The 13,457-nt window shown below is 36.1% G+C and overlaps 1 protein-coding gene across 2 annotated transcripts in view; it reads right to left on the reverse strand.

Annotated features, from left to right (window-relative positions):
* Positions 1-6,947, reverse strand: part of DNAI7 (dynein axonemal intermediate chain 7) — a 43,108-nt gene extending 36,161 nt beyond the window's left edge. For both annotated transcript variants that reach the window (XM_028113321.2, XM_028113320.2), the window contains exons 1-3: positions 6,873-6,947; positions 4,330-4,431; positions 3,362-3,499 (exon numbers count right to left, since the gene is read on the reverse strand). In XM_028113321.2, the coding sequence (XP_027969122.2) occupies positions 3,362-3,499; positions 4,330-4,431; positions 6,873-6,932 (300 nt within the window). In that variant the 5' untranslated portion in view covers positions 6,933-6,947. The remainder of the gene's footprint in view (positions 1-3,361; positions 3,500-4,329; positions 4,432-6,872) is intronic.
* Between the last annotated feature and the right edge of the window lie 6,510 nt (positions 6,948-13,457).

Genomic DNA, 13,457 nt, shown 5'->3' on the forward strand with positions numbered 1-13,457 from the left:
CTTTTTTTTTAAAGATTTTATTTATTTATATGACAGAGAGAGGCACAGCGAGAGAGGGAACACAAACAAGGGGAGTGAGAGAGGGAGAAGCAGGCCTCCTGCGGAGCAGGGAGCCCGACATAGGGCTCGATCCCAGGACCCTGGGATCATGACCTGAGCCGAAGGCAGACGCCTAATGACTGAGCCACCCAGGTGCCCCCAGAGTACTCTGTTCTTAACAAGGCCTGATCTCAGGGGAAACTACTTAGAGCCTAATCTGCAGGAGTTTTATCAGAGCCTAACTCACCTGGGGGAAAGAAAATACACAACTCCAGCTGGCTCTAGCCATTCCCTCCCACTTAGGAGGGAATAAAAACAACTGAAAACACTTGTGAAGTTCACCATGCAGAGATGCAGAGACATAGGCTTTACTAAAAGACTGAGACCTAATTTCACAGGTCTTCCCCTCTCCCCACCTTACCTCACAGTCCCATTACTAAAGGCCTATTTACAGAGGCACAAAGATGTTGTCCAAGATCACACTGGTAATAAGTGGCTAGGATTGAAGCCCTGTACATCACTGTGTCTTCTTCATTTGTGAAATGGGAATAATAGTGCCTATCTCATAGGGTTATTATAAGAATTCAGTAAGTTACTATTTCTAAAGCCTGGCATAGTATTATTTAAGAGCCTGCCAAATAAATTTGATCATTCGGAACTTGGTGTTCACCATGTCATCAATGCTATCCAATTCTTTCTGTTCCTCATGTGCTGCCTGCTTTAGTTTCCTATTGCTATGATCATTCTCTTCCATCTCCTGTTTTGTTTTACTTACCTTTTTTCTCATTTTCCCTATTATTTATTATGTCCATTTCTGTAACCCACTCTCATAATAGGAAGATTTCACTTCCAGCTTATCACTGATGAACTCTACTACTTCTGCTACTTCCCACTCTCTCTAGGCTTTTGCAGAGCATCAGAGACCAGCATCCTGTCATGGAAGCATGGCAGAGAGGATATTCAATGGCAAGAACACCCCATGGTGTGGGGGAGGCTCCATGGAGCCCTTGGAAAGTCAGAGTAAGGGGCGCCTGGGTGGCTCAGTCAGTTAAGTGTCTGCCTTCAGCTCAGGTCATGAGCTCAGGTCCTGGGATCGAGCCCCGCATCGGGGCTCCCTGCTCCGAGGGAAGCCTGCTTCTCCCTCTGCCTCTGCCCCTCCCCCCGCTCCTGCTCTGTATTTCTCTCTCTCTCAAATAAATAAAACCTTAAAAAAAAAAAAAGAAAGAAAGAAAGAGTAAGACCCATCTGAAGTCTCATAGGAGGCTCTCAGTAAGTCACAATTTCTCTCTCTTTATACGTAGAATGGGTCTCATAAGCTTGTCCAGATCAAATTAGGCAATGCACGTTAAGAGCTTAACAGAATCTGGAGTTACTCCATCTTACAACAACACGTAGAAGTAAACCACAGTGATAAGAAACACAAAAAGGTGGGGAGGAATTTTAACAAAAAGCATTAGAGGATAAAAGGACCAAGAGCAGTGAATCCCGTCTAGTTTCAACTATTATCTAGGTGTGTCTAGTGTGCATTTTTCTATTCATCCTAACTTGGGATTTGTTGGGTTTCTTGAATCTGAGGGTTTGTATCTTTCCTCAATTCTGGAAAACGTCAGACATTTTATCTTTGAATATTGTCATTCCCTCATTCTTCTGCATCTCTTTCTGGTACTCCTTTTCAATGTATTTTCGCCTCTTTTCCTCTGTCATACATGTTTATTAACTTCTCATTCATATTTTCCATCTCTTTATCTCTCCTATATTCTGGTAAATTCTCCCAATCAACTTTGGATTCACTTGTGATTATGAATCATTTTCTTGTTTCCCTTCTCTAAGCTAAAGATGAGCCAAACAAGTTCGTATCATCTTTTGCCGAGTAGGTATTTCCCCTATTACCCACAATAACTTTTGGAGGCTCCCAGCCATATAAGGACTCTCTGATTCAACTTTTCACCTTTCACATTCTCTAGGCTTTGCCTCCTGATGGTCCTTTAAACCAATGCGAACCCAAGACTTAACAGAGAGGGCAGTCTCTGGGGAAGTGGCTTCTCTGGGAAGCCACTGACTTTGAGACTTGCCCACTTTTCTGAATTGGCCTCTAAGATTTTCCCTTACTTTGTTTTGAACTAGGCAATGAATTTATTTTTTTTAAAGATTTATTTACTGGGGTGCCTAGATGGCTCAAATGGTTAAGTGTCTGCTTTTGGCTCAGGTCATGATCTCCAGGTCCTGGGATCAATCCCCACGTTGGGCTCCTAGCTCAGTGGGGAGTCTGCTCCTCTCTCTCCCTCTACTTCTCCCTCTTCTTGTGATCTCTCTGTCTCTCACTCTCAAATGAATGAATAAAATCTTTTTAAAAAGATTTATATATTTAATTTATTTATTTTTAAAGATTTTATGTATTTATTTGACAGAGACAGCAAGAGAAGGAACACAAGCAGGGGGAGTGGGAGAGGGAGAAGCAGGCTTCCCGCTGAGCAGAGAGCCCAATGCAGGGCTCGATGCCAGGACCCTGGGATCATGACCTAGGCTGAAGGCAGACGCTTAATGACTGAGCCACTCAGGCGCCCCATATTTATTTTAGAGAGAGAGAGACAGCATGCAAGATAGAGCACTAGAGTAGGGGAAGGGAGGGAGGGTGAGAATCTTCAAGCATACTCCCTACTGAGCACGGAGCCATGTGGGGCTCAATCTCACCATCCATTAGATCATGACCTGAGCCAAAACCAAGAGTCAGACACTTAACCAACTGAGGTACCCAGGAGCCTATAGGCAATGAATTTAAATATCATTAAAAAAAAGTTGTTTCTAGCATTTTTAAGTGCGTCATAATGTGGTAGATCCTCAGGGTAGTCTGTCCATCCTATTTGCAGAAGTAGAAGGTACAATGTTCTTACTCATCTTTGTACTTTCATGCCTTAAAGGATAGGTGCCTGGCACATAGTTAACATTGAAAAACATCTGTAGTGAATCACAGAATAGTGGAAAATTTCAACTCAGGATAAAATCATGCACTTTTTCCCCAAGTTATCTACATAAATGGATGCAAAATTTTTTTTTTCCTGCTTGGATTAGACACACATAATGTTTCACATTTATGTTATGTTGACCTTATATCTAAGGTGGCAAAGATAAAAAATTTAAAAAAGGAGTTGTAAAAATAAAAAAAATGAAAAGATTAGCAAATAATTTTTCTCCATAGCCAAGCAAGCAGTAGTGTTAATTGGCAAGTATGACAGTTATTCAATTTATTTTTATTTTGGAGTCAGTATCAGACAATTTGTAATTTAAGTAATTTAAAATTATAAAATAATATTCCAATACCTACATTTAGCACTAGTTTACTCTTCGCAATCACTTCCTCAAGAGTCTCATTTGTTTCCTCTTTCCACAGGCTAATGAAAGTATTAATTTCTGGGGATATTGAAGGATCAGGACTCCCATCACATTGAATGTAGTGTTTCCACTGTGGAATAAAAATGTCTGAAGGTTCACACTGATGAAAATTCAAAGATTAAATAACTTTTTTCAAAGTATCAGTTCTCATAACCTAGTTTTTCCAATTTAGGCAAAAAATATTATGACTTTAACTGCTTGAGACATCTCTAAAATAACAAAATTCTCTTCACCAAAATAATTTAAAAGCTTCCATAATTCAAGTAAATAACAATTCTAGTAATTGTCATATTTTTAAAACAGTATTTATGAGTTGGTTTTGTTTTGCTTTCTTCTCTAATCATATAACTTCTATATTTACAAAAGCCAATACAGGCTAATTTCCACTTCTCAAATTGTTACTAATTGTTAATCACCATTGGCATTTTAGTATGAGTTCTTCCATTCATTCTGTAGTCTATGCAAATTCTACATTTGTAATCATATTGTACTTAGAGTTTTTTGCTTAAAATTATACCGCCATCTTTTGTCATATTATTCGTTTTTTCTTTTTCTCCTGATAATAATCTTAGTGTTTCCAAACTTACGCTGTTTTGAGCAACACTAGATTCCATGAAGCTCAGTTTTCTATTTTAATTTAGAATAATTTCCTCAGTATAGATTCCCCAAAATTAAATCAGAGTCAAAAGATATAAAAATTTCAAAGGTCTTATTATTGACAAATAGTTCTCTACAAAACTATGTGAATTTACTTTGCTACATGCAATATAGGAGATTTGTCCGATTAGAGATGTTTTACAAAGTCAAAGTTTGGGAGGATTAAAAAGGATATCAGACTATAACTCCCTCTTGTGGTACAAAAGTATTGGTTCACACACACGTAACACAAAGCAGTCTTACCTGAGAAAGCAATCTAGTATCTCGTTTCAATTTCTCTGCTTCAGGAAAACACCCCTCTAATAAATAAAGTTCTTCAAGTTCTTCATTTCTCCTTTCCAGATCCTATTACATGGGGATAAATACATTGGCTAGCTCTTTAATTTTAGCTTTATGTTTCACAAGTAGCATCTAAACTTTACTGAAAAAATACTTAGTTTCAAAATGAACACTAACTAAAGTTAGTTTGAATGTAACCGCTATTTCCAAAAGGTTTCATCTGAAACTGTGGTTTGTGAATGATCTGCAGACTCCTAGTGGGTCCCCAAGACTCTTTAGGGATCTATGAGGTCAAATCTGTCTACATAATAATACTAAAACAGTATTTGCCTTTTTTGCTGTGTATACATTTGCACTAATGGCACAAAATGGTATAAAATTCTGGGTGCCTCAGCACAAATAAGTCACAAGCTGTACTAGGGGGCACATTCTTTGGGGGAGAGGGGTGGGAAACAGCCAGTTTCACATAAGAATGATGTGATGAAGTGAAAATTATTAATTTTATTAAATATCAACTCATCAGTATATGTCTTTTGATTATTCTGTGTAATAAAATGGGAAGTATACATAAAGGACTTCTGCATATCAAAGGACAAGACTGTCTTGAGAAATAAATACTTGTGCAATTATTAGAGTATCTTGGCAGACACTCTCAAAAATGAATGAATTGAGCATGTCAATTCCAGGGAACAACTAAAAGTATTTGTTACCAATGATAAAATTCAAGTTTTCAAATAAAAATTCAAATTTTAAAGGGGTACCAGGGTGGTTCAGTCAGTTGAGCATCCGACTCTTGGTTTCGGCTCAGGTCATGATTTCAGGTCATGGGATCAGGCCCTATATCATGGGGCTCTGTGCTCAGTGGGGAGTCCCCTTGAGATTCTCTCCCTCCCGCTCTGCCCTTCCCCCCTGCTTTCTCTCTCAAATAAATGAATCTTTAAGGAAAAAAAATTCAAATTTTAGGAAAACTTATATCTACGCCGTGAGCTTGACATTTTTTCCTTAAAAACCTTTCTGATTTGATTGGAGATGAAATTAGTGCATGTGATTTTTTATAATGAACAATAAAAATGTGTCAGTATTTGGAAGGAAATAATTCAGTAAACCAAATTTTTCCAAGCAACGAATGCATGATATTGCAAAATCATACATGGATACAAGATCTACTTAAAGAGTAAGATAAATCAATGTTTTAGTGTAACAGAGCATGAAAAGCTCATTGATATGATTTCAGATTCCACATTGAGAAACTATGATTTATTGAGTTTTGGTATAGTATCAAAAAGAATATTCACAGTTATCTGAAAGGCTATTACAATATTCCTTTTTCCAACTATGAATCTTTGTGAGGCCAGATTTTCTTTATATACTTCAATTAAAACAACACATTGAAACAGACAAAATACTGAAGTAGATATGAGAATCCAGCTGTCTTTTGTTAAGTCTGACATCAAAGAGATTTTAAAAATATAAACAATGCCACTTATTTCCCTAATTTAAAAAATACATAATGTGTGGTTATGGATGTAACTATTGTATTGTAGTAATCATTTCACAATATATACAAATATCGAATCACTATGTTGTACACCTGAAACTAATATAATGTTATATGTCAATTATAAATCAATAATGTATATTATATATGTAATTCTATGTATAGTTGTTTTCTTTCTTAAAATGTTAATACATTTTATTTTTACTAATGTTTATTTTTAACAATATTAAATATCTATTAATATAATGCATCTTAAAATTTCTCAGTTTGAATTTCTAATATGGTAAATATTGATAGATATAACCCACATAAACAAATCTCCTTGGGGGTCTTCAATTTTTAATACTTAAGAGGTTTCTCCTCAGATCAAAATATTTCAGAACTACTGATCTGAAAAATTCTGGTGAAAAAGAGAAGTAAAACTAAAACAGGAGAGGTAGAAATTGAGTTTGGGGGTGGGGGAGAGGCATCCCTGTTTATCTATAAACAGATTGAGAAAAATAACAACGCTTACAAGCTCTGAAGCAAAGCTATTTATGTCTAAATCCTGGCTCTGCTGCTTCCTTTCCCTATTCCTCAATTTCCTTATCTGTGAAATGTGGGTAATAATTTCACTAACTTTCTGGTACGATTAAATGAGTTAAACCAGTTTATAAAGGCCTAAACACTAGTGGTAGGTATGGGGGAGAGTGACGTTACATGGCCAAACAGATCTGATAGCCACATAGTTTGTCTTCATTAATAACATTACTAGGGGTGCCTGGGTGGCTCAGTCGGTTAAGCGTCTGCCTTCAGCTCAGGTCATGATCCCAGGAGGTTAAGCGTCTGCCTTCAGCTCAGGTCATGATTCCAGGGTCCTGGGATCGAGTCCTGTATTGAGGTCCTTGCTCAGCGGGGAGCCTGCTTCTCCCTCTGCCCACCGCTCCCTCTGCTTGTATGCACGCGCTCTCTCTCTGTCTCTGACAAATAAACAAAATCTTTTAAAAAAATATTATTAATGTTTATATACTTTCGCTTCAAGTTGATGCCATTTTTCTTTCTCAATCCGTTGTATTTCAAGCCTTTCCATTTCTTCTTTTTCATATTTCACACGAGCCTCCTCTAAAGAACCAAACAAATTTTTTTCTCAGTGATTATATCAATCTATTTTTAAGCCCTTAAAATTGCTTAAAGTATTTTCAAAATGTAAGGGTGGTGGAATTTTTATAGAAGTCACAACCATATCATGTGATAGAAATAAGACGAATGCTAGACTTCTTTCAAAAATCAACATGACTCAAACTTTCTGGCCAAAAAAATAGGACTATAATGATATTTCTCTTGCCCAAAAAGTTTATAGAAATCCAGTAATGACTTAACCAATAAAAAGTGACAGATCTATCATGGGTAATTAAGGAGAGGTAAAATCTTCAGAAGATTTCCATAAGTTCGTGACATCTACATCATCAGAAGCAACTACCCTAATCTTCTCTTGCTTTCACTATTAAAAACAAAATATGAAATATATGTTGAAGAATATGAGTTTAATCCAATATAATAAAACTTTCCCCAAGATCTAGATCCTGATAATGTATTCTTATCATGAGCCACCTAAGAAGGATTTATAATGATTACACATAAAAAATCAACATGGAACCAGAGGGCAGACTTTTAAAACCTGAATTTGAATCCACACATGTTCTTAATGCTAAAAGCTACAACCATTTGAAATAGTCAGATTTTTAAAATCACTTTTTGGTATTTTAAATAACTGATATTTTTATTAATTTTTAACTGACTTTTTTTTTTTTTACAAATGAAAATCCTCTTTAAATTTGGCAAATAAATACTATTAAACTCTAAGAACTTAGGCTGCTCTGTACATTTCTTGCTAGTGTCTACTTCCTATATTTAGTGAATTTGAGTTTCAGAATTCTTACTGTACAATAAGCACCAATGCCTCTGATTTCATCAGTTAATATAAACACTTCAAGACAGGTTGGCCAGAGTTAGCAAATAAAAATACACAGTGCTTAGTTGAACTTGAATTTCAGATAAAAGAACTGCCCTTTTTAAAAAATTTAAATATGTTCCATATTGCATGAGGCAAATTATTCCAAATTATCCATTGTTTATCTGAAATTCAAATTTAACTGGGTATTCTGTATTTTACCTGGCAACTCCACTTCTGAAAGTGATGGGTGTGTACTAACGGAACTTTCTGGGTACCCTTTAAGCAGCAGACATTATAAAACAGATAAAATTTGAAAAATTGAAGAATTTTGAAAATCCTTTTAGAAGAATGTAGAAATACCAACCCATTGCTATATTCCCTGCGTATGAAAATAGCAACACTGTGTATTTTGTACCTTCCTCTCTCTGCCGTCTTTCCTCCTCCTCTTGTAGCTGCTTTAATCGTTCAGCTTTGGTGATTTTCCTCTTCTTCCTGCCAGACTTAAATGTCACAACAGAAAAAAGACTTAATATTAACATGCACCCAAATTACTTTAAAACACGTATCCCTCAAATAGTAATTATGAAAAACACTTATGCTTCCATGAATCCAGTTTTTCATTCGTTCAAACAAGACTGTTACATACAAAACCTTGACCCAATGCATTGAGGACAAAGCATGGAAACAAGTAAGAAAAATAAGCATATAAGTTATTTAAAGGCAAGAGTGACAGTGCCAATTTAATTACTATACAATTAATACTATGCAATTAATATGCAATTTACATAATTTTCTCATTCCCAGTTTCCGCATCTTTAAAATGGTGCTAAATAAGATTTCATTTGGGGTGCCTTGGGTGGCTCAGTCGAGTGTCTGACTCTTGATTTCTGCGCAGGTCATGATCTCAGAGCTGTGAGTCAAGCCCTGCGTCAGGTTCTGCGCTCAGCACAGAATCTGCTTCAAATTGTCTCTCTCTCTCTCTCTCAATCTCTGCCCCTCCCCCCACTCACGCACCCTCTCTGTCTTAAATCACAAACTTAAGTTTGTGCCCAAAAGATTTTAACATTCAGATATGTGGGGAAGGTATCTCAGGAAGAGGGAAATGCAGGCAATAAGATACGGAGACAGGATGGCCCTGCAAAGGCAAGAAGTTCATGGGCCCTGGGGAGATTCCAAGAAAAGGTTACAGAAATGAAAATGGAAAAAAAGGCTGGAGTCTATGCTATAGAGGTTGGACATTATTCTAAAAATGTGGAAACCCTCTAAAAGTTTTTGAGAAAGGCTGTGGCTATTAAGAATATAATTTTGAAAACTAACTTTTGTATTAGAAAAAAAAGACTACGAAGAGGATACCATTTGGGTGACTATTAAGAGTAGTTACTAAAACTAAAGTCATAACAATGTAATAAACACAGGAGAATGGATCCAATAAATATTACATAAGCTAACTTATTTGATAATGATAAAAATTGGAGGCAAGGAGAGGAATGAATTAGAGAAGAGTAAAAAGAAAAACTGTAGTCCAGAACAAGTAAATTTGGATGCAACATTGTTGAAAGGAGTTTAAATATAATTAATATGAAGTGTGAGTAGAGCATCCAGGCAATGTTTGCTGGCACTGAACCTGGAGAACTAAGCTTTAGCAAAGAGATCAGGGCTATGGAATACAAATTTGAGAACTATCTTGGTGATAACGACCTCCTCTCCATTTTCCCAGGAAAGGATAGAAAGAAAAGAGCACTATCTCAATTTAGCAATCAGTAGAGTGGTTACTCCTTGGAATATATAGACTTTTGGATAACCATCTTCTCCTTTTGGCTCACCTACTGCAGAATGCTCCATTGGAATCTCTAATCCATTAGCCCTACCATTTCTTCATTGATCATTAAGCCCCCCATTCCTCCACTTCTTTACCCAGGTGAGGTTTCACAACTCATCACCATAATGTGTTAATACACATCCTCACGACAAGCTACCTTACGTTTTATAATGAGCCAGGTATGAATTGACTCTATTTCCTCACACACTGTTTTAAAAAGATGCAATTTTAATGTTCTGATCTTAACACAATTTACATTTTAGGGTCAATATTGAATGTTCCATAGAAACCAGGACTCAAATTTTAGGCAACCAAAGCCTGTTTGTGAATACAGATCTTCCTTGAGATCGGGTCACATCTCGGTCAACCCATTTTAGGTTGAATCTATGGTAAGTAAAAAATGCATTTAATATACCTAGCCTACCAAACACCATAGTTTAGCCTACCCTACCTTAAAAGTGCTTAGAATGCTTACGTTGGCCTACAACTGGACAAAATCATCTAACACAAAGTCTATTTTATAATAAAGTATTGAATATCTCATGTCCTATACTGAATATTGTACTGAAAGTGAAAAACAGAATGGTTGTGTGGGTACAGAATGGTTATAAGTGTTTTGGTTGTTTAAGCCTGTGATCAGGTGGCTGGCTGAGCTGGGTGGCTCACTGTTGCCACCCAGCATCATCAAGAGAGTATTGTACTGCCTATCACTAGTGCAGGAAAAGACCAAAATTCAAAATTAGAAGAATGGTTTCTACTGAATATGTATCACTTTTATGCCATCATAAACCTGAAAAATCACAAGTAGAACCATTGTAATTTGGGGACTGTATGTACAGTGTTCTAAAATTAAAATAGGATTTTTAAAGTACAGATATGAACAATAAGTCCCCCCACTGCACATTCTTTACAGTTCTAGGCTGGGAAGTACTTGGGCACCATTCTTAATCTATTCAAATAAAGTCAATTCAAAGAAAAGTATTCTAAGTCCTGTAAAATCTCTTCACAGCTGTATTACTAAAAGAATCCAAATGTCAAAATGTCATTAATAATGCCATTTTCTTTACTGGAAGAACAGTCATAGTTATTAGCTGGGAACAATTGGAATCACCTATGTATTCATGAACCTATAAGGTAATTTTCCCCTACAATCTAATTCATGTCTTCTGCTATTCCATGTATTCTATGAAGTACAGTGGTTTCTGAAAAAAAAAAAAAACTGCTCTAAATGCAGTGATAGATCTTCTAACAGTGTAACTTTTCTGTAGTCTTGTACAATTTTCCTCGCTTTTGCAATGAATAATACTAGTTTAAGTTCTATCAAGTTTCACAAGCATCTTTAGTGAAAACATTAAGCTTATTTACGTTTTTGGTGATACCCTTAAATCTTTCTTCATTAAAAAATTAGTATTATAAATTGCATTGTGAGAGGGTTTTTTTGCATCTTCGTTGCACAATAATCTCACAGGTAACGTCACTAAAAATTATTACCAGTTCCACAACTCTAGGCTACAACATAAAAGAAATTTACACTATCTCAATACCTCTACTGCCACATTTCACCACAAAGAACAAGAGACACAAAGTCCCTTGGTACCTTCATTTTGCTAACACCAATATTTGAATTTTCCCTTAGTTTCATAGCCTAGGCCCTGGGGCAATGAACCACTAAGATTTAGATCCACTCTGGTTTTGTAAAGCAAGAGAGTAATTGTGAAAAGGGAGGACTTCATGACAGATTTTTCCCAGTAAAGGTGAAATATGGAAGTTGATGATCTGGAAACTGATTTCCATAAAACTATCTGTGTTCTGGCATCCTTAGAAAATCTTTGTGTATCTCTGAGAGTACTTTTTACTTGTAGGTTTATTTTGGTAAAAAGACTTCTGATCCAGACTGCTGCAATAGCTTTGTAACTGGTCATCCTGATTCTACTCTTAACTTCCCTACAGCGAATTTTCCACTCACCTTTTAAAAATGTAAATCAGACCATGTCACTCTTCTGCTTACAACTTTCCTAGGCTACCAATCACACTCAGAATAAAACCCAAACATTTCACCATGGCCTACTTGGCCATTATTGCAATAGCTGTTTTTTTCTTTCTAGAATCTCATCCCCCAGGTAATTATTCACTAACTCCCTTGCTTCATCTAGGTCTCTACTCAAACTTTACTTCCTTAATCACCCTATATGAAAGAGCATCACCACTATTCCCTACCCCACATTTCTCACTGACTCCTTTCTTGGTTTTCTACATTTTCAAAGCTATCTGAAATTATATGTCACCTCACCTCCCCCAGATAGAATGTAAGCTTTATAAAATGACACCACCATCTCAGAGATATCTGCACCCCCATGTGTACTGCAAGACATGGAAACAAACTAAGTGTCCATCCATAGAAGAATGGATAAATATAAGTGGAATATTATTCAGCCATAAAAAGAAGAAAATCTTGCTATTTGTGACAACATAGATGAACCTTGAGGGCATTATGCTAAGTGAAATAAGTCAGAGACAAACACTGTATGATCTTACTTACATGTGGAATCTAAAAAAGCTGAACTCATTGAAACAGAATAAATCGGTGATTGTCAGGGGCTAGGGCATGGGTGAAATGGGCAGATATTTGTCAAAGCATAAACTTCCAGTTACAAGATGAGTAAGTTCTGAAGATCTACTGTACAGCATGCTGACTACCGTTAACAATACTGTATTGTATACCTGAAAGTTGCTTAGTCAATCTTAAGTGTTCTCACCACACACACACACACACACACACACACACACACATACACGCACACATATATATAATGGTAATTATGTGAGATGACAGATGTGTAATTAACTTTAGTTTGGTAATCACTTCATAATACATAAGTACATCAAATTGTTACATTGTACACCTTAAACTTATAGAACGTTATATGTCAATTATATCTCAATAAAGCGGGATAAAAAAAGAATGTAAGTTTCATGAGATCAGAGACTCTGTCTTGTTATTGTTCTCTTAATGTCTAGAACACTGCTAAATCAATGAAATAAGTATTCGTCCATACAGATGTAAGGCCTTATATACAAAGATCTTCATTCTTACCTTGTTATGATAGCAAAAAAGAGGGACAACATAAAAATCACAGTACATACTTTCAATGAAATATGATGCAGCTGTGAAAAGAAGTGACACTATCTCATTGTGCTGAAACAAAAAAGTCCAAAGACATACCTATTCTACCCAATCTATGATGCCATCAGAAGTAAAATGTACCTTTAAATTATTACTACAAAAAAAGGGAATGCCCAAGATGGGAGTCTAATAGGAGATGCCTAAATAAAGCCGGATATGAGTAATGAGAAATGAACCCACAACACAGAGAGATACAGCAAGAAAACTTGCAGATCTTAATCCTGAAAAGGAATAGAAAGAAGAAAAAAAATCCTGAAAATTTAAACCACAAGCCAGTTCACATGGATTTGCAGCCTGACTGATACCATTAGCATGGTCCAAAAACTCTCAGAAAATTTAAAGTAGTATTAAGTATGAGTAAGCCCATGTGACTGACAGAAGCAAACATCCTCTCTTGAAGAAATGGATGTCAATCCAGAACTATGATGATTTTAAGATGATACTGACTATAAGACATATCTCAATTTTAGTAATGTTAAAATGTAAAAAGATGAGTATCCTAGGATTAATGAAATACAGTATCATTAAATGATAAATAGGAGGTGCAGAATGCTCCCAACTGTGGGGAGAAAAGGGATTGTGTGTGTACTCTTTAACGCTTAGACAATTTATGAAAAGATATGCAGTAGTTCTTCCAGTCTTGAGTAAGAGGAAATTT

Source organism: Eumetopias jubatus, unplaced genomic scaffold (genome assembly GCF_037043125.1).
Source record: "Eumetopias jubatus isolate StellerSeaLion01/CBP00866 unplaced genomic scaffold, mEumJub1_p1.0 scaffold_8, whole genome shotgun sequence".
NCBI lineage: Eukaryota > Metazoa > Chordata > Mammalia > Carnivora > Otariidae > Eumetopias > Eumetopias jubatus.